Raw genomic sequence first — 19,272 nt, 5'->3', positions numbered from 1 at the left:
CCTCCGCCCTTGCCTGCCACACCACACAAACATTTATACTTTTGGAATGACCATCGCGTCAAGAGTGTATGATGGTATTATGACTTATTTAATGTTCATACAATTTAGTTTAGAGTTAATGATTTCCCGTTGTTTTAATTTATACCTTTTGTATGTTTCAAATTATTCAACGCGTGTGTTCCATGCATGCACATTTGATTAAGATATTATAAAAATAGCACACTACTAGATTTAGGGTTCATAGTGTTTTTGGAATTCTGTCTGAATATATGCATATGCATGTGTATATAGTGCATATATATGTAGTTGTATTCACACCTTTGAATCTAAGCGCCACTTTCTTAGTTGTGTGCACTCGTGTATCAATTTTTGATTGTGGTAAATCAAAACTAGAAAAAAATTAAACATGAATAAACTTCGGACTTCCACATAATTATTTCATTCATGATTCAACATATACATTATTTAAATAGGACACACTAGATGCCAACACTCCCTCAAATTTATGAAGAACTTAAAGATCAATACTTCTTAAAAAATATTACATACCAAACATAATAACAACTTTGGCTAACTAATAATACTCAGCTTATTGTTTAATTTAAATAACCTAATTAAACAAAGTACAACCAACCACCTTATCACTTTATCTTGAAATATCCTCACATAATATATTTGCAACCCTATTATTTAGTGTCTTTCATGAAGAAGAGGTTTCAAAGGAGTGGCAATTAGGTACAAATCACTTTTTCTCCTACAAGATATTCCAAAACTCTCAGACATGTCAAGTTCTTTTGGTTTGATCTCATTAGGGAGTTTCCAATTAAAGTGATATAACAATCGAGAAAGAACGAGTTCAATATTTGCAAGAGCAAATGATATGCCTGGACATATCCGTCTACCACCTCCAAATGGAATGAATCCAAAGTTGGACCCTTTAAAATCAATAAGAGAATCTTGAAACCTCTCGGGGAGAAGCATTCAGAATCAATCCAATATTAAGGATCTCTCCCAATAGCCCATGCATTAATGATTACTGTGGTGTTGTTCGGTATCTCATACCCATTAATTTCACATTTTTCTCTTGCTTCTCTGGTGATCAAGGGACCAGCAGGGTGTAATCGCAAAGTTTCTTTTACCACTAATTTCATGTAATCTAGCTTTTGAATGTCTGCCTCATCAAAATTTCTCTGTCCTTCAAGAACTTGTCGCACTTCTGCTTGTGCCTTCTCCATTACTCTTGGGTTTTTAATTAATTCTGACATTGCCCATTCAATTGTGGTTGCTGAAGTCTCACTTCCCGCAAAAAAGACCTCCTGAAAAATGATGTTGACTTACAATTACATTGTGATCGAGAAGAGCATTTAATACTAAGCAAAATAGGGTTGCTTTATAATTTGTGTATGTATATGTGATTTTCCTTCAAAATTCCTAATTTTGTGAATTTTGGATGTTGATAATTGTTACGTGTAAATGAAATTTATGTCAAGAGACAAATTTTTTTTCTGCACTAAATCTATTTGGCTTATAAACTACGAAGTCTACCACTCAAAAGAATATGGTGTGGCAAAATACGCGAAGGCACATACCTCAAATAATCGCTCACCATTTTATGGAGTAAAAGAATCCTTGTAAAACTATATGTATAAAACTGCGCATTTACTAATTGAGAGGAAGAAAAAAAAAATAAAAGGGGAAGCACAATTGCACAAAAAAATACCAGTGTGACAGCTTTGATGTGGTTGCTTGTGACGTTAAATCCAAGATCGCCGGTTTCCTGAAGTTTCAGAAGCACATCAATCATATCATCATTATCACTTTCTTCACTTTTTTTAGCTGAAATGGAACTTCTTTTCTTTTTATGATCGTTGATTATATCATTCAGAATTTTGTCTGTATTTCTATGCGTTTTCAACAATGCGGGCTTGATTCCTGTAAGGAAGCCAAGGAACTTTAGTGAAGGGAAGAAATCAGGTAAGTCAAAGGCTCCACCTAGAGTAAACATTTCCTTGATTAATGATATGAATTCTTTTTCATATTTGCACTTCTTCCCAATGGCTGCCCTGAAAGCTGTACAATATGTTGAGAGGAAGATCTTCTCACTGAGATTGACTGGAACTCCCTCTGACAAGGAAATGGATTCAACAAGATTATTTACCACTTCTTCTCTAATTCTGCTAAATGACTGGACTCGCTTGGCACTCAGGAGCTTTGAGACAAATTTTTCTCATTTGTCTCCAATAATCACCATAGGGAGCGAAGACTATACCTGAATTACCATAGCACATTGTTAGTTTTTAGACCCCTTAAAACAATTGATTTAACCTAGGTAATTAGCCAAGTTGTTACATAGTCCAATTAAACAAGTCTAGGTTATACAAAAACAAAGATCAAATCAAGCAAAGCAGTGGAAAATAAATAAGACAATGATATGATCACCCAGGAAAACCAAACCGATAAAAAACCTGGGGATGATTTAACCTAGCTATCCTCAAGGTAAAAAGCAAATCCACTAGAAAGAATCGAAATTCATACAATAAGACTTACAAGCCCCCATGGTCGACTTCTTATTGCTACCAACTAGTAGAACTTACTGACACGACCACGTGCAAGCTCCAAATCTACGGACTCCTTCTTTCTTTGACCTTTGCAAAACACAAACACCCCCGTTTGTGACTTTGAGATCCCACTCAAAGGTTTAGCAACTCAAATTCTCCTGTTTGTGACTCCAAGACCACTCTTGAAGGTTTAGATCATCAACACCTTTGATGACAAGAGAAGGCAGCAACTTCTACAATATCGGATCTTGAGATTCTTTAAGGAATAGCACCGGTAGAAGACATAAGAGAGATTTTTAGGAACAAAACCCTAAATACAAAAGAGGCACACTCTTTTCTCTCTGAAAAGCCACATAAAAACGTGCTTAGGGTTTCCTTTATATACTGGGAGAAGTAGATTAGAAACCCTAATCCTAAATGGGTTTGAACTGCTGTTTGGGCTTAATTAAAATTCTGCAGATACGATTTTCGATCGGTCGAGCCTGTCTTTCGATCGATCGAACCAGACAGAATATGAAGTCTTCTTCCTGCAGCTTGTATGTTCTTGAATCTTGATTTGAATCACCTTGAGCATTGTCTAATAATACCTATAGACTCTAAGATCTATATCTAGACAAATTTATGTTCACGATTTGCCAATTGTTCTAAACATTTAGAACCTAACACACATAACTTCAATGGCAAGAACAATTGGCCTATTTGCCAAAGCAGCATCATGCGTCTTCAGCACTTCTTCAACTACTTTTGGAGATGAAATGATTATAGCCATGACCTCACACAGTTGTAATTGCATAATAGGTCCATATTTCATGGCTAAGTCTCTCAAAGATAGATGTGGTAGAGAGAAAACTAGTTGGTGCAAATTCCCTATAAAAGGCAATTTCCATGGCCCTGTTGGCAACTCATGGCTTTGGCCTTTGGCTTTAGACCTCTTCCAATAAAAAACTATGGTAAACAAGAAGAAGAAGAAGAGGCACGAATAGAGGGGAAAGGAGGGCATTGTGAATGGGAGCACTGCGGACAAGAAAAGAAGCTCTATGTTTGGGAATAGGGTTTTGTATGCATTGGTGCATGGAACACTAGGTGTACTTATAGTAGTAATTTTTTTTTCTTTTTTTTTTTGGTTAAATACTTATAGTAGTAATTAGTTAGATGACAATACGTAACTGGAATATGTGGCTATCATATTTTAATTCAATAATATTTCAAAATTTACTTTTTCCTTTTCAATTTTTGTGGTTTTGGGTTGCACACGATGTCAACCTCGTGCGGCCCTACACAAAAGTTTTTCCCAATTTTCGTTTGCTCCAACTTGGCAATTTCACATTAGAAGCCAATTAACATTAAAAAATGGCAGACCAAATTAACAACTTTACTTATAGATGACATGCATGTCAAATACTTTCTTTATTTAGATGACATGCATGTCAAATACTATCTTTATTTAGGCTATGTTTTCAGATTATTTCATTGCCCAAATTTGTTACTGCAAGCCCCATTAAACAGCTTCATTTTTTAAAAAAAAAATGTAAATATGCATGTCACAACATGCTGTCCATTCTTGCTTTTCTCTTATTTGTTTCCTTCTTTCTCTTTCTATTGCAGGTGTAACACATTTGTAGGGATAAATGGTTTGTGGATAAGTTTTTTTTTTTTTAATAACATTGCGGATAAGTGTTTTGATAACACGTTTGCAGGGGTAAAACGTTTTTGGATAACGGACTACAGATTAGCCAAAACTAAAATCCTCATTATTTTAGAGAATTAAGTCTTAATATTTGAGATAGGTTTCAATTAGGCCCACCAAGTACCAACGCAAAAAATGAGGGATGGTGTGAAAAAAATTGGTGAAACTCTTGTTGAATGTAATTAATCGTGAAAAATATTAGTAACACAAGTAATTTCACGCATAATTTCATAATTATAAGATGACTAACTATGAATGATAAAAAAAATAAATGATGAGTCTATATAAAAATAACAGATAATTCATTAATGTCTATCACATAAAATGGTTGTAAGAATAAATGTAAAATTGGTTTTGTTCTGAAAATAACTCATTGGTTTTTTGTCACTTCAAAGTTCAAAGCAAGGATCACGTTTCGGATAGCTCCAATTTCAGTTAGATTATGATTCTCTATCAAAGGATTCCACTCGAATTTGAGCCACTAACAACATCATGACAAAAAGTCCAAAATTCATAAAAGAAAAGAAAAGAAATCCCAGTTGGCTTGAAAGATATTCTGGATGGATGAGTCTCCTTCAAAGTTCAAAGACCAGAGTCTTCAAATTGGAGTTCCCCAGGATATCCGAGGCATGTTATTTAGATTTCATAATACTATATATAGACGTAACTCTTTTCACAACAATTTTCATACAAATGATCAACGGTTAATGATGAATAACACATTCTAAATGTATCAACCACTTTTGTTTTTATTACTATTTTTCATTGACTATTTCAAACATATGTGAAAATATTGTTTAAAAAAAAAAAAATGTATGTAGTACTACTGTTGGTCACCCATTCGTCACAGATTATTGAAATGAATATCCCAAAGGCTGTTTCATAATTTACCACTGTTTTAGAGTTTCTTATGCCTTAAAAAAGAAAAAGCAATTTTTAATTAGTGTATAAATGACTTCTGTTTTAGGCAATAATGTATAAATAACTTAAGTTTGGTGCACAAGCAACACAAACATGACACTTGTTTAAAATTGACCGTATTTCAGCATTGTGTCAACTCTAGAAGATTTTGATCATAGAATGAAAAAAATTATCTTATAAGACAGCTTTATAAGATATCTATTTCACAACATGTGTGAGTCTCACACGAGTTTCACTTCCCAATTTTACAAATTGTGATAGATAGAGAGAAATTTCTAATGAGGTTGTCTCATATAAAAGATTGTCTCATAAAATGCATTCTCAAGAAGAGGATTTTATAAGGGTCAATTAAATTATTGACATGTGCAAGAATGAGGTGTTATGCACCCATTAATTTGTACCATAAAGGTTGGTGTTAGTATTTTCTTCTATTATCACTACTACTAGTGTATAGCTCCATGCATATGCATAAGTACAATTAAAAATAACCACAATTATACATTTAATAAAAAAATTAATTATACATAATATTAGCTTACATTTTTTTAAACCATACATTTCTAAAATATGTAATAGTTTCTCAATATATACATACATACATATATATATATATATATATATATATGATTTAGAATTTAATTGGATTTAGACTTTTTGGTATTTTTCACCCAATAATTTAGTTGTCATAAAAATTAAAAAAATAAATGGACGTGTGGGGGAAAATTGAACTTCAATTAATATTCAATTTAGAATCTAATTGGATTTGGACTTTTTGATTTTTACACTCAATAATTCACTTGAAAAAAAAAATTAAATGAAAAACATGAGACAAAATTGAAAAATTCAATTAAAATCTAATTGGATTTTCTCTAAACTTTGACTATTAATGTGTGTGTGTGTGTGTGTTTTTTCAATTAAAATCTAATTGGATACTTTGACTATTAATGTGTGTGTGTGTGTGTGTGTGTGTAGATTTGAAAGTTAAAGTTGGTGCTAGTAAATCGTGAATTGTAATCACAACTTTATTTGAGAGCAACAATGAATATAAAAATTTATTATCTTTTTTCATAACTTATTTTTAATGTAATCATTTTCATAACTTATTAAGGTGTTAAATTTTTATTTAAAGTGACACTACTTTCACTTATTAGTAATAATACATTTGTCACCCATCACAACAAAACATGTTTTATTGCTAAAATTTTTAATCACTAAATATATTGTTCTTTAATTAAACCAATAGTTCAACTAATGATATCATGAAATCTTGAGTTGAAATGTTGATTTCATTCGAGTCACACAAAATCATCTACCCAGCTAATAGAATGTTAAGATCACCTGGGAGTTGGCCTAGTGATAAGAAGTTTTTGTGACCCATCACACCTACAAATTCGAAAATTGTAGGTTCAAGTAGTGGTAAACCCTACTAGTGCCCAAGTAGTCCCATGCTATAATGCATTGCGGGGCAATGATCATGATTGTGAGCACCTTTTTTGCTTTTAAAAAAAAAAACACAATATCATGAAATTGTGAGTTGAAAAACTAATTTCATCCCATGGTTGAACCATTTTCAAAAAACAACAAATTTTCCTATGCTCCTAATCCACTATTAAGGCATTGAAGCCATTTTGAAAAATTATCAATAAGAAGGCTAAAATGCAAAAGCCGCCTTCTATGTTTCATAACTTTTTATTCCATTCCTCTAAGTTTGCATTTTGTCATTTCAGTTATCTAAGTTTCAAATCTCCTCAATTGAGTCCTCCATTAAGTCACCATCCATATATGTTGTTAACCTACCCAAAACAACATCATTTTGGCTATAATTTAATATTTAATATTTATTTTATTATTTATTTCATAACTTAAGAAAGAAACATCAACTAAAAAGAAACCCGTAAATTAAAATAACCCATTTACCCCACCTGCCTCATCAAAAGAACAAGAAAATCCCTAGCCTAACACGATATGTGAGAGACTTAGAGGGAGAAAGAGAGATTGAGAGGGAGAAGGATAGCAAGAGACAAAGAGGGACAAGGAGGTGTTGTCAGTGGCTCTGCCCTAGGGTTTCACATAACTCCACTCAAATAGGTCTACTTGGCCTTTGGCTAATTCTTTACTTGGCTTGGGCCAAGAAGAAGAGGAAGAAAAAGAGGAAGAAGAAGAAGAAGAACCAATAGATGAAAGAATATATGATTAGGGAAAAAAGAATCTTTAAAGTGGGAAAAAAATATTCATAGCTCTTTGAATTATCAATGTAAGGACCTGATTTGATCCAGGGCCTGAATGGTTTAGACAATGGCCCAATGAGGCCAAAACAATGAATTTGTTAAAGAGTAGGCCTATTAGTGAACGTTCAATGAGTTAGGATGTTTATCACAATAGGCTAGTTAATATTTGAATGAGCAAAACAAATAGTTTGAAAAGGAAAATTGCTCCTCGGTCAGGTCTAAGGATGGTATATTCTTATATTCTTCTCTTAAACTTATACAAATATTTAAGTTCTTGGTTACATTGTTGTTTTTCTCTCGTTCTTATAATCCTCCCCCCTGTAAGGGAGTTCTTCCCTTTTATATTCCCTTCCCCTTTTTCATCTCAGCCCTCCATATATAAATCAGATTGCTAATCTCCTTGATACTTATCCCATCAACACCTTCCTAAAGTCTTTGTAGGTAGCTGTAAGGCTGAAAGTTACTGTTCAGGTTTCACTTCCACCTTAATGCAGCTAGAGGGTTTGATGTAGAGTATTCAATGCAAGGGTAACAGCTTTTTTCCCAGATATTTCTTAATTCTCTATTGACTCATCTCTTTCTAAAGCTTATCCTCCCAAGCACAGTTGCCCATTGTCTAGTACTTGTTGGGTGGTTGAACTTTAGGTCTCCACTCTGTTGGCTGAGGAGGGATCGCTCCTCGGACGACATCACCTGTTCATTGTGACCTGACCTCTTCCTCCGCCCAATAATCTATCTGTCTTCGCTAGTATTTATATGGCCCCAAGCTGTTTAACGTCCTTAAGCGCGGCCCACAACCCAAAATCCTTATCTGGACCCTTCATTCCTACAATAACCCCTTAAAATCCTACTCTTTCTCTCCTTGAGAAAAGTGGGATTTTGATTTTAGGCAAGCATACCTCCCATGCTTACTTTGTTTCTTCATGTGTTGTTGTCTTTTTGCCTGTAAATGAGCATGCTCTCGACTTTTCGGCATCCGGGACCACTTAGTATTGCATTGTCTTGTCCCCTATGTTCTACAGTGTGATGAAGATCTTATGGTGGAGATTTGTTGTGGGGATTTGAGCAAGAACTCTCCCGCTTACTTATCCTACCCCTATATAAGTTGCTTGAAGAACCCAAATGTCCAACTTTTTGAACCTTCAACTCTCAAGAATCAGTCCGAGGTGCCCTTCCATACCTTCGTAAGTAACCTTTAGCTTACCTTCTTATTTCTAGGACCTTTTCTTCCTCAACCCCCTAATTTACACTTTATTCTTCTAATACACCCCCCTCCCCCCCAATTCATGTCTCAAATGGGTAGATTTGCTGATTTGATAGACACCTCAGAGGGCATAAAGAACTTTAAAACCCATTACAACATACCAACTAAGGTTTCGATCTGGCACTGCCTTTAAGAGGAATGGCATGCTATGAGATCAAAAGGGGAGGTAGTAATCCCCATGATTGCCTTCATAGAGAGAGGGATGAGGATCCCTATGGGTAGAGTAACTAGGGGTTTTTTGATTGCTCACAGACTTTGCCTGACCTAGTGTGCCCCAAACATGTTTAGGATATTAGGTAGTGTAAACGCCCTTAACGAGAAGATAGGTGTAAACCTCACCCATCATGATGTTAATTGGATGTATAATTGTCAACACCTTAAAAGTTAGGGATACTACCTCAAACTAGGGTCCCCGAAGTTAGGCTCATATCATGTGTAATGTCCCGTCAGTTAAAAAAAAAAAAAAAATGTAAGGTCAGAGTTTTGGTTTCCCACGTGCCAAGCCCCACCTAACCACACTACCCACCACTCCTTTTTCAATTCTCCCTTATCTCTTTGACCGGCTCCTTTCTTCTCATTTCCTTCTTTTTCTTATTTTTTATTTCCCCCTCTAGCAGCTTCTCTTCACTCCTTTAAACTCTCTTGCCGGCACCTCCATATCACCATTTCCACCATCATTTTTTCGGCAAAATCACCGGAAAATTCTTGGGAACCCATAAATACCTTCACATCCTTTTTTTGAGGTAAAAATTTCTCACCATTTTGGTGAGTTTTGCACGTTTGTTTTGAGGTTATTTTTATCTAAGTTTTAACAATGACACCCATGTGATTAATGAGCATTGGAAGTGATATTTATGTGTTTTTATGTATGGGTTTAGTATTAATGGAATTATTTGATGTGTGGGTACATATTTTGTGCTATTGATGACTACTTAAGGTTTATGTATGGTGGAAAACTTAGGGGGTTTTAAGTTATAATATGTGATGGTTGGTAAATTTAATTTTTCCATTGCCATTGGGTTTATTTGGAGTTAGTTGAAGTTCTAAATTTCTTGTCTTGGAGAATATATTGATTTTGCTTTCATGGGTCTCTTAATGATGTGGTGCAAATTTTATGGAAGCTAGACATAATGTTGGAGATGATATTAAATGGGTTAACTTTATAATTGGAGTTTATGCCTTGTGGATTAATTTGTTGAGAAACTATGGAAGTGGAATATATTATTATTGATGAGGTTAGATGCTAGGCTTGCCTAATTAAGTGATTATTTGGCAATTCCTAAATTGTGGCTAGATGCAATTTCAAACTCTATACTTATTGTGATAGGTTTACTTGATATTGTATAGGTTCTAGTTAATCTCCTTGGAGCTTTGAGAATTAGGGATTTTGCGTTGCGAGGTAAGTAGCTTTTTAATGGGATTTTTGGAAAATAACCATGTTTTATAAATGTTGTTTTTGGGGTCAAACACATTTTGGAAAATTATATATGGATTTCTTGAAAGTATTGTGTTGTGACCCTATTATATATGATTATATATGAAAATGCATCATATTTGGTATTGCATTTGGGGAAATGCATGAATTGTTGATATAGAAAAAAATGAGCATCTTTTATTTAATCTTTGATAAGGAAATCTTGAACGTTATGGTATATTAGAAAATTTAAAGATGCTTATCTTGTCTTGTTATGTGGGAAATTGTTAGAAAATCTTTTGACAAGAATGAAGTTGAAAATCTTACAAACCTTGTGGAAGTTAGTTTTTTTAAGGTTTTTATGAAACTACCTTGATATGAACTATGTGTTTCAAAGTAATGTAACTTGTGAGTTTATGTGGTTTTAACACCATGTCATATGTGATTTCTCGATGATCACCCGATTTGGTTTTAATAGTCTTTGTGACAACAGAATCAAATCCAGGTCAGTGCCCTTTCACTTTGGATGACGCATTCTTCCCTGCTGTCCATGGGGGGAAGAGGTTTCTTAATTCTGTGTGGATGAGGTTGTTGCCCATGGGGCCAAGAGACTACATGCAAGAGAGGTCCTATTTGACGCACTCTTTCTGCTGCCCATGGGGGGAGAGAAAAACCTTGAGAGTATGGGTGAGGCTGCTGTCCATGGGGCCAAGAGTCTACATACCAGAGAGGACAATATCATACCAGTTGTGAATGGGTGGATCCCCTGACCGGTCTATGTGATAGTATGGTATATTTGTGATAATTTATCTTATGCTAGATATTATGGCTTTGGAAATTATGTTGTTGATACTCACAGATTATAATGTATGGTTTCAATGTATTTACTTTGAGAAACTTTGTGTTTCATTATTAAATCATTTTTGCCATTTTATTATTATTGAAGATGAAACTTGCATTTCCCCCACCCCCATTAATTATGCTACTTACTGGGCTCTGTCTCATTCTATTATTTTATAAACTTTTCAGAGTAAGCAACAATCTTTGAGACAGCTTTTTGGTGGTTAATGGTAGTTAGACTAACTACTGATGGAGGATAAACTTTTATAATGGAGATATTAGATGTTGTACATCTTAGAGTAGGCTTGACTCATTCTTTTGTGTATTATAGTGGTTGAGACTTTATTCCCACTAATGGGACAAGTTGATGATATGTAATTAATTATTATGACCTCTATTCTTTTGTGGCCAATGGTCTTTGTAATTATTGCTTAGAGCTCTGACTTACTTTGAGAGTATATTCAATGGAATTTTTATGATAATTCTTGATATTAGTACTTGATATAATTTTTGGTGGATTGGATTGTCAAAAAGGAAAGAAAGAAAAAAATCTATAGGTACTTTGAGATGTCTTTCTCATGCTTTAGACCCTTTGAGGTTTGGGGTGTGACATCATGCCTCCCCGATACTAACAAAGGTATGGACTAAGACTTCCTAATTGTCTCGGGGGAATGGCATGATGGACTTCATTGCCCAACAAGAGAGGTGTCCAACAAGAGAGGGGACACCAGGTGGAGTCCTTAGGTTTAGGCTTACTGTTCTAACATTGCCCATTTGTCACTAACAATTTCTTATTCCTCTCTTTGTAGTTCGTAAGTTTATTTTTCTTTATTCAACGTTAATTCCCACTCTAATGACACTTTCATTTTTGAAATTTTTGCAGATTAGCACTTTAACACCCGCCCCCAACCTCAATCTTGTCAACGAGCCCAACCTGACAAGAATACTCCAGTCCGAGATCTTCATCCATACCAATGGGCAACTACGAGCAATTCACCTCATTCTTGGATACAAGCCCATCTCTACTACCTTCCAAGCTCCTATGCACGTGATAAAAGTGAAGGATCCCTAGCTACACCAAATAAACATCGTCGTTCTAGGATTCCTTACTCGCCCCCCCCCCCCCTCTGAAGGTACCCATTAGGTTGAGTTACCTACTTAGCATTGTGCTGAGGAAGAGTCAACCTCCTCACGCTTGGCTCTTGAAGAATTAGTCAAGGTAGTTGAAGTTTTGGATTCCGACGAGGACTTTAAAGCCTTTAACCAGCCTCGATCCCCAGAATCTCCAGGTGCAACATTCAGCCACCTTTCCCCTACTAAAGTCAGTAGTGCTCAAGAATCTTCCAACGTCCCTGATGTAATAATGCTATAGAGGAAGCCAAAGACCAACTGGCTTGAGCTTCTTGAATCTCGTGCAGGAGGGTCAGTCCCCAAGGTAGTCATCCAGACCTGACCTCTAATTCCCCTCCCCATCCATACTTCTTTGTCTAAGCCCGTAGACAAGAAAAGGAAATTGGACAGGAAGGGTAAAGATGTGGTTGAGGAAGGAGAAGTCATCCCCTCTAAAGATCTTGAGCCCCATAAATGGGCCAAAATAACTAAAGGGACACAAAAGAAGTCCTCAGGCGAGGGGGCGATCATGGAAAGGGTGCCTGATCACTGCCCTAGGGTCCAAATCTGGAACCCTCCCTTAGAATTGGATAGAACTCCTCTTCTCCTAGACTCTTCCATTAAAGACTTCCAGAAAGGGAAGACAAGCTATGTGGCTAATGCCTTGGAGCAGCCACAACTATTGCCTCAAGATATGGCTGACTTGAGGACATTAAAGAAACATGAAGTATTTCTAACCCTAAAAAGGGATTTGGCTATGGTAATTTTTTTTTAATTACTTTTACTAAGTATTCATGCTATTCTCGCTCTTAGAGAATTTATCATAACTTCTCTCTTTTCCTTTTTGAAGGTGATCCAAACAATGCATATCCCAAAGGAGTGGGTAGATAATACCCATAAACAAATGAAGGAGAAGGAAGTACGGTGCGTAGCTACCGTTGAGGCATTCACTGTGGCTGAGCAGAGGATTAAGGACCTTAATGTCAAACTGACTAAGGCAAATATGGACAAGAAGAGTGCGAAAGCAGCTCTAGTTGGGGCTGAGAGGCAAGCAGAGGATCAACGCCAACACTTGCGCAGGGTTAGGGATTAGCTGACCATTGCTAAAGAGTAGATAAATGCTCTGAAGAAGAAATTGGAGAAGGCAGAAGAGGCTACAGCCAAAGCCAAGCAGGATGGAATTGATACTGGGGTGAAGGAAACTGAGAAAAACCTTAGGATTCAGGTCACTGGAGTCTATAGAGGCTACTACCTCCAGGTGTGGAACGAAGCACTGAACCAAGCTAGGGTGGATCCTTCTTCAACACTAAGGAGGGCAGAAAATGTCTTTCATCCCCATTGCCTATCATGTGGCAGGCCCCTCTAGCTCCCGAGCTAAAGTTGCTCCCAAAGCACTTGTGTCCAGTTAAGTTGCCCCTGCTAGTGCTCTTCTAGCCCCAATTATCCCTTCCAAAGAGGCTGACCAAGCAAGCGCTATGAACAAAGATAAGGAGCCAACCAAAGAGAAAGCTCCTAAGCCAGCCAAGCTCCCACCTGCACCCAAGGACTCCTCCAAGGAGAAGGGAGCGTCCCAGGGCCAGGTACTTGTACTTGCCTCACTCCTCTTCACTACCAAGGAGGATCCTAAAAGCAAGGGTGCAACTCAAGCAACAGTGCCCGAGGCTTCTTCCCAGACTACGACAAAAGCCAACCCTCCTCCTCCCAAGACTACCTAGGATTTTGCTTATATTTTGTTGCTTTTTTTTAAAGTATTCCTTCAATTATTATTATTTTTTTTTTAACATGTGCTCTCTTTGCCATTTCAAGGCTTTATCTAATGAAAAGTGCTAAGTTTCTTTGTATTTTCAACGTGTTTATGTTAAACAAAATGTTATCCTATTGTTGAACATGGTTTAACTGCTGTAAACACAAATTATAACTTCTTCCAGTCAAAGCATAACATTGCCTTTAATCTTGACATATATCTATGCAATTAGTAATCTAACAATTCAACTCCCATGCGACTCGTAATCTAATAAATTAACCTCCAAGCCATTGACAATTTACAACTTACCTTAGAAATAGAATTTATGTACCTGAGACATTTAGCTCAAAAGATTACGTGTGATTTAAGGCTCCATTCGTAAATTTAAATAAATGTGAAGTATTAATTTATCCAAGGCATGTAATCTGAGGAACCAGATATGACTAAAGTTTCACTTAACACTTAAAGGAATAGGAGGTGTTAATTTACCCGATGTATGAGGTCCGAGGAACCCATATATAACTAGGGTTCTGTTTAATACTTAGATAAATGATTGAAAGTATTAATTTATCCAAGGTATGTGGTCCGAAGAACTAGGCCTAATCGAGGTTTTGTTTAACACTTAGAAAATTAATTGAAAGTATTAACTTACCTAAGGTATGTGGTCCGAGGAACTAGGCATAACTGAGGTTTTATTTAACACTTAGATAAAAAATTGAAAGTATTAATTTACCCAAGGTATGTGATCCGAGGAACCAGGCATAACCAAGGTTCTGTTTAACACTTAGATAAATTATTGAAAGTATTAATTTACCCAAGGTATGTGGTTCAAGGATCCAGGCATGATCGAGGTTTTGTTTAACACTTAGATAAATGATTGAAAGTGCTAATTTATCCAAGGTATGTGGTCCGAGGAACTAAGCATAACCGAGGTTCTATTTAACACTTAGATAAATAATTGAAAGTATTAATTTGCCCAAGGTATGTGGTTCAAGGAACCAGACATAACCGAGGTTCTGTTTAACCCTTAGATAAATAATTGAAAGTATTAATTTACCCAAGGTATAGGTATATAGTTTGAGGAACTAGGCATGACTGAGGTTCTGTTTAACACTTAGATAGATGATTAAAAATATTAATTTACCCAAGGTATATGGTCAGAGGAATCAGGCATGACCGAGATTCTATTTAACACTTAGACAAACAGGAAGTATTTATTTACCTAAGGTATGTGGTTCAAGGAACTAGGCATGACTAAGATTTTGTTTAATACTTAGATAAACAGGATGAACATATAATAGTAGAAACAAAAAATGGTAGGACTGCCTTCATTAATAATAATACCTTCGTAGGTTATTTACATTTCACAGGTGTGGTATAACATTTTCATCTAAGTCTTCCAAAATGTAAGCACCTATACCAGCTACCGAGGTGATGTGGTATGGCCCCTTCGAATTGGGCCACAGCTTCCCTATGATGGGTTCTTTCTAGTACCCACAACCTTTCTCAATACTAAGTCACCTGGTGCTAACGGCCTCATCCTTACACTCGTATCATACTTCTGCTTAAGCTTCTACTGATAATATGTCGATTAAACCATGGGGGCTTCTCTTCGTTCTTCAACCAAATCTAGGCTTCTCTCCAATAACTTATCATTGTTGTCTGGGGTGAACAAGTTTGTCCTCAGTGTTGGAAACACAGTCTCTAAAGGGATCACAGCTTCGGACCCATAAGTCATAGAAAAAAGTGTTTCCCCAATTGACCAATGATGAGTAGTCTAATATGTCCAAAGAACATCTGGTAGCTCTTCCACCCATCTACCTTTTGTTTCGTCCAACCTCTTCTTAAGCCCATTCACTATGACCTTGTTAATGGCTTCAGCCTGCCCATTTACTTATGGATAAGCTAGAGTTGAATATCTGTTCTTAATGCCCAATTTATAGCAGTATCTCCTGAAGGTTTTACTGTCAAACTGGAGCTTATTATCTGAGATGAGGGTGTGAGGAATCCTAAATCAAGTAACAATGTTTTTCCAAACAAACTTTTTTGTATCTATGTCCCTTATATTGGATAATGGCTCAACCTCCACCCACTTTGTGAACTAATCAATTCTGACCAAAAGCCATCTTCGATTTCCCACAGCCTTAGGAAATGGTCCTACAATATCCAAGCCCCACTGAGCAAATAGCCATGGACTAGAAAGAGGATAGAGTATGCCCCTAGGTTGATGAATGTTCAGAGCAAATCTCTAGCATTGATCACACTTTTTTACATACTCTTGTGCCTTTTTTTGCATATTTGACCACCAATACTCTTGAGTAAGGGCTCTATGTGATAACAACCTATCCCCTATATGACTTCCACATATTCCCTCACACAACTCTTCTAAAAGTGGCTCCACTGCCTCAGGATGAACACAAAGAAAGTACGATCTAGAGAAAGAACGTTTGTACAACTTTTGCTCCTCAGACAACTAGAAACAAGGAGCTTTCCTCCGTATCTTTTCTGCCTCTCCCTTCTCATTAGGCAATACACCTTCCTTAAGAAATAAAACCAGCGGGTCCATCCAACTAGGTCCGACCATGATCTGGTGAACTTGGACCTTCTCCTTCTTCTCTTCAGTGGGCTTATACAGATCCTCAACAAGTATAACCCGAGGTAGATCTTATCCAAAAGAGGTTGCCAAAGTTTCCAAGGAATCAACATGTGTATTCCTACTTCTTGGGATTTGTTGTATGGTAAAAAATTTAAAACTTGATTTCAAGTGCCGAGCTTAATTCAAAAACCCTTGCATTCTCAAATCCCTAGGTTTCAACTCTCCTTTTACTTGTCCTACAATCAACCTTGAGTCCGAGAATACTTCAACAACCTTTCTTCCCATGTTCTGAACCATAGCAATCCCTATAAGTAAAGCCTTATAATCAGCTTCATTGTTTGTGTCCAAGAAGCCTAACCTTAAAGATTTCTCAATGGTGATCCTGTTTGGGGACACTATAACCAGCCCCATTCCAGATCCCCTTTGATTTGCCACACCATTAACATATAACTTCCAGGGTGAGGGCCCTTGTGGAGAAATTACTTGAACTTGCTTTCCTCCTAAGCTCTGTTCCTCATCCTCTACTTCCATTGAAGACTCGGTAAATTCTGCCACCAAATCTACAAGGACTTGCCTTCTAATGGAGGTCCGAGGCATATACTTTATATCAAACACCTCTAAGATTGTCCCTAACTTAGCAATTCTCCCTGTAAATCAGCCTTTCAAAGCAACGACTGCAGAGGGAGTTGAGTCAAAACCACAACTGTATAAGCTTGAAAGTAATGGAGGAGTTTTCATGTAGCATACACCACTGCCAAAATGACTTTCTCTAAATGTTAATAACGAACTTATGCTTTGTGTAGTGACTTACTCACATAATAGATTGGCCGCTGTACTCCATTCTCTACCCTCACCAGTACCAAACTAACTGTATGAGAAGCCATGGCAATGTAGACGAAAATAATTTCTTCTTCCTCTGGTCTGGACATAATGGGTGGCCGAGATAGGTAATCCTTCAACTACTGAAAAGCTAGGGCACATTCTTCATTCCACTCAAACCCTTTCCACTTGTGCAAAAGTTGGAAGAATGGCCTACATCTGTCTGCGAATCAAGAGATAAATCTATTTAAGGCTGCAGTCATTCTTGTCAACTTTTAGACTTCTCTGGGATTCCAAGGAGGTTGTAAACCATTGATTGTTTTAATCTGATCAAGGTTAACTTCAATCCCACGGTGGGTGACCATATAACCCAAAAACTTGCCTAAACTGACACCAAAGGAACATTTAGAAGCATAAGGCACAATTTATGCTTTCTCAACACCTCAAAAATACTTCCGAAGTCATTCACATGCTCAGCCTCTACCTTGTTTTTCATTACCATGTCATCAATGTAGACTTCATTGTTCTTGTCGAGCTGGGGTTTAAACATTCTAGTTATTATCCTCTGGTAAGTAGACCTAGCACTCTTCAATCCAAATGGCATCACCTTGTAATGATAATTCCTTGTGGGCATTACAAGAGCAGTCTTCTCTTGGTCAGTCAGAGCTAATGGTATTTGATGGTATCCTTGAAAGGCATCCAAAAAGCTTATCCAAGGATGACCAACCGTTGCATCCACTAACTGGTTTATCCGAGGTATTAGGAAGGGGTCCTTAGGGCAAGCTTTGTTTAGATCTATGAAATCTACACACACTCACCATTTTCCATTCTTCTTTTTTACCACCACCATGTTGGTCAACCATTCTAGGTAAAAGACCTCTTTTATTGCCCCTACGCACTTAAGCTTCACTACCTCTTCTTTGTTAGCATTAGAATGTTCTTCAAAAGAGTTCCTAAGTGGTTGTTTCTTAGGGGTGGCAGATGGGTTAACATTCAGATGATGAAAAATGAAATTTGGATCCACCCTGGGAACTTCATAAGCATTCCAAGCAAACACAGCAACGTTCTTTTTAAGGAAAGTGACCAGCTCTTCCTTCTCTTGAGTAGACAGCTGAACTCCTACTTGAAAATACTTATCATCATCATTATCAATAGTGATCTTTTCCATCTCTTTGTATCTCGCCCCTTCAGGCACAGCGTCTAAGGACATTACTGTTTCCTTTGGTTGCTATAAAGCCCTTTTAGTGGTGGCCAAGGATTCACCCTTAGACTAATGTCTAATTGCCACAACTAAGCATTGTCTAGTCATAACCTGACTGCCATTCAGCTCCTCAACCTAGTCCCCTAAGGGATACTTCACTTTTAAATGCATGGTTGAAGAAATAACCTACATGGCATGAAGCCAAGGTCTTGCCATGATAGCAGTATAGGGGGAATATGTATCCACCACGATAAAATCTACCTTTATGACTTTCAACCCTGCCTGAACAGGGAGTCTAATCTGGCCTCTTAGGATAACTATCTTCCCATCAAACCCCACCAGAAAGGAATCATAGCTAACCAAATCTTCAGTCTTTAACTTAAGCCCTTTATACAGGTCAGGGTACATGATCTGTACTCCACTGCCTTGATCCACCAAGACTCTTTTCACATTATACCCCCCCTATCCGGAGGGTAACCACCAAGACATCATCATATAGTTGAAAAGTTTCAACCTTTTCCTCATCAAAGAAGCTCAGAGCTAGTCAAACCTTCATTCTTCTCTACTTAGAATCAGGGATCAAATCCTCAGCATGTGGCCTTACTATAGACATAACCCTTGATGGATACGAGCCAATCGGACCTGGGGTAGCAAAAATAACACTAATTGTTCCCAAGGGTGGTCTTGAGGAAAGCACCCTTCTGGTGTGCCGACCCAACCTAACTTCCCTGCCTAGTGGGCTGATATAGGAATTGCTTCAACTTCCCAACTTTGACTAACTATTCCAGGTAATCACTTAATGTCCTACAATCTTTTGTAGTGCGTCCTCGGTCCTAATGGTACTGGCAATGAAGACTTTGATTACGCTTCATAAGGTCTCCTCTCATCTT

At 37.0% G+C, this 19,272-nt stretch overlaps 1 protein-coding gene, 1 long non-coding RNA gene and 1 pseudogene across 2 annotated transcripts; 2 read left to right on the top strand and 1 right to left on the bottom strand.

Annotated features, from left to right (window-relative positions):
- Window positions 1-476: 476 nt before the first annotated feature.
- Window positions 477-3,602, bottom strand: LOC126723290 (premnaspirodiene oxygenase-like; annotated as a pseudogene).
- A 5,650-nt stretch (window positions 3,603-9,252) lies between these two features.
- LOC126723289 (uncharacterized) lies at window positions 9,253-10,779 on the top strand. Its single transcript, XR_007654222.1, has 2 exons — window positions 9,253-9,401; window positions 10,006-10,779. It is a non-coding gene; the product is annotated as an uncharacterized LOC126723289 (long non-coding RNA).
- Window positions 10,780-12,057: 1,278 nt separating this feature from the next.
- LOC126723288 (uncharacterized) lies at window positions 12,058-13,749 on the top strand. The gene is made up of 2 exons (XM_050426623.1): window positions 12,058-12,782; window positions 12,873-13,749. Exons 1-2 carry the CDS (start codon window positions 12,552-12,554, stop codon window positions 13,113-13,115), a joined length of 474 nt encoding a protein of 157 aa, XP_050282580.1. The 5' UTR covers window positions 12,058-12,551; the 3' UTR covers window positions 13,116-13,749.
- Window positions 13,750-19,272: the final 5,523 nt, after the last annotated feature.

Source organism: Quercus robur, chromosome 4 (genome assembly GCF_932294415.1).
Source record: "Quercus robur chromosome 4, dhQueRobu3.1, whole genome shotgun sequence".
Classification (NCBI taxonomy): Eukaryota; Viridiplantae; Streptophyta; class Magnoliopsida; order Fagales; family Fagaceae; genus Quercus; species Quercus robur.
The sequence above is the reverse complement of the archived record's forward strand: the minus strand, read 5'-3'. Positions and strand labels throughout refer to the sequence as shown.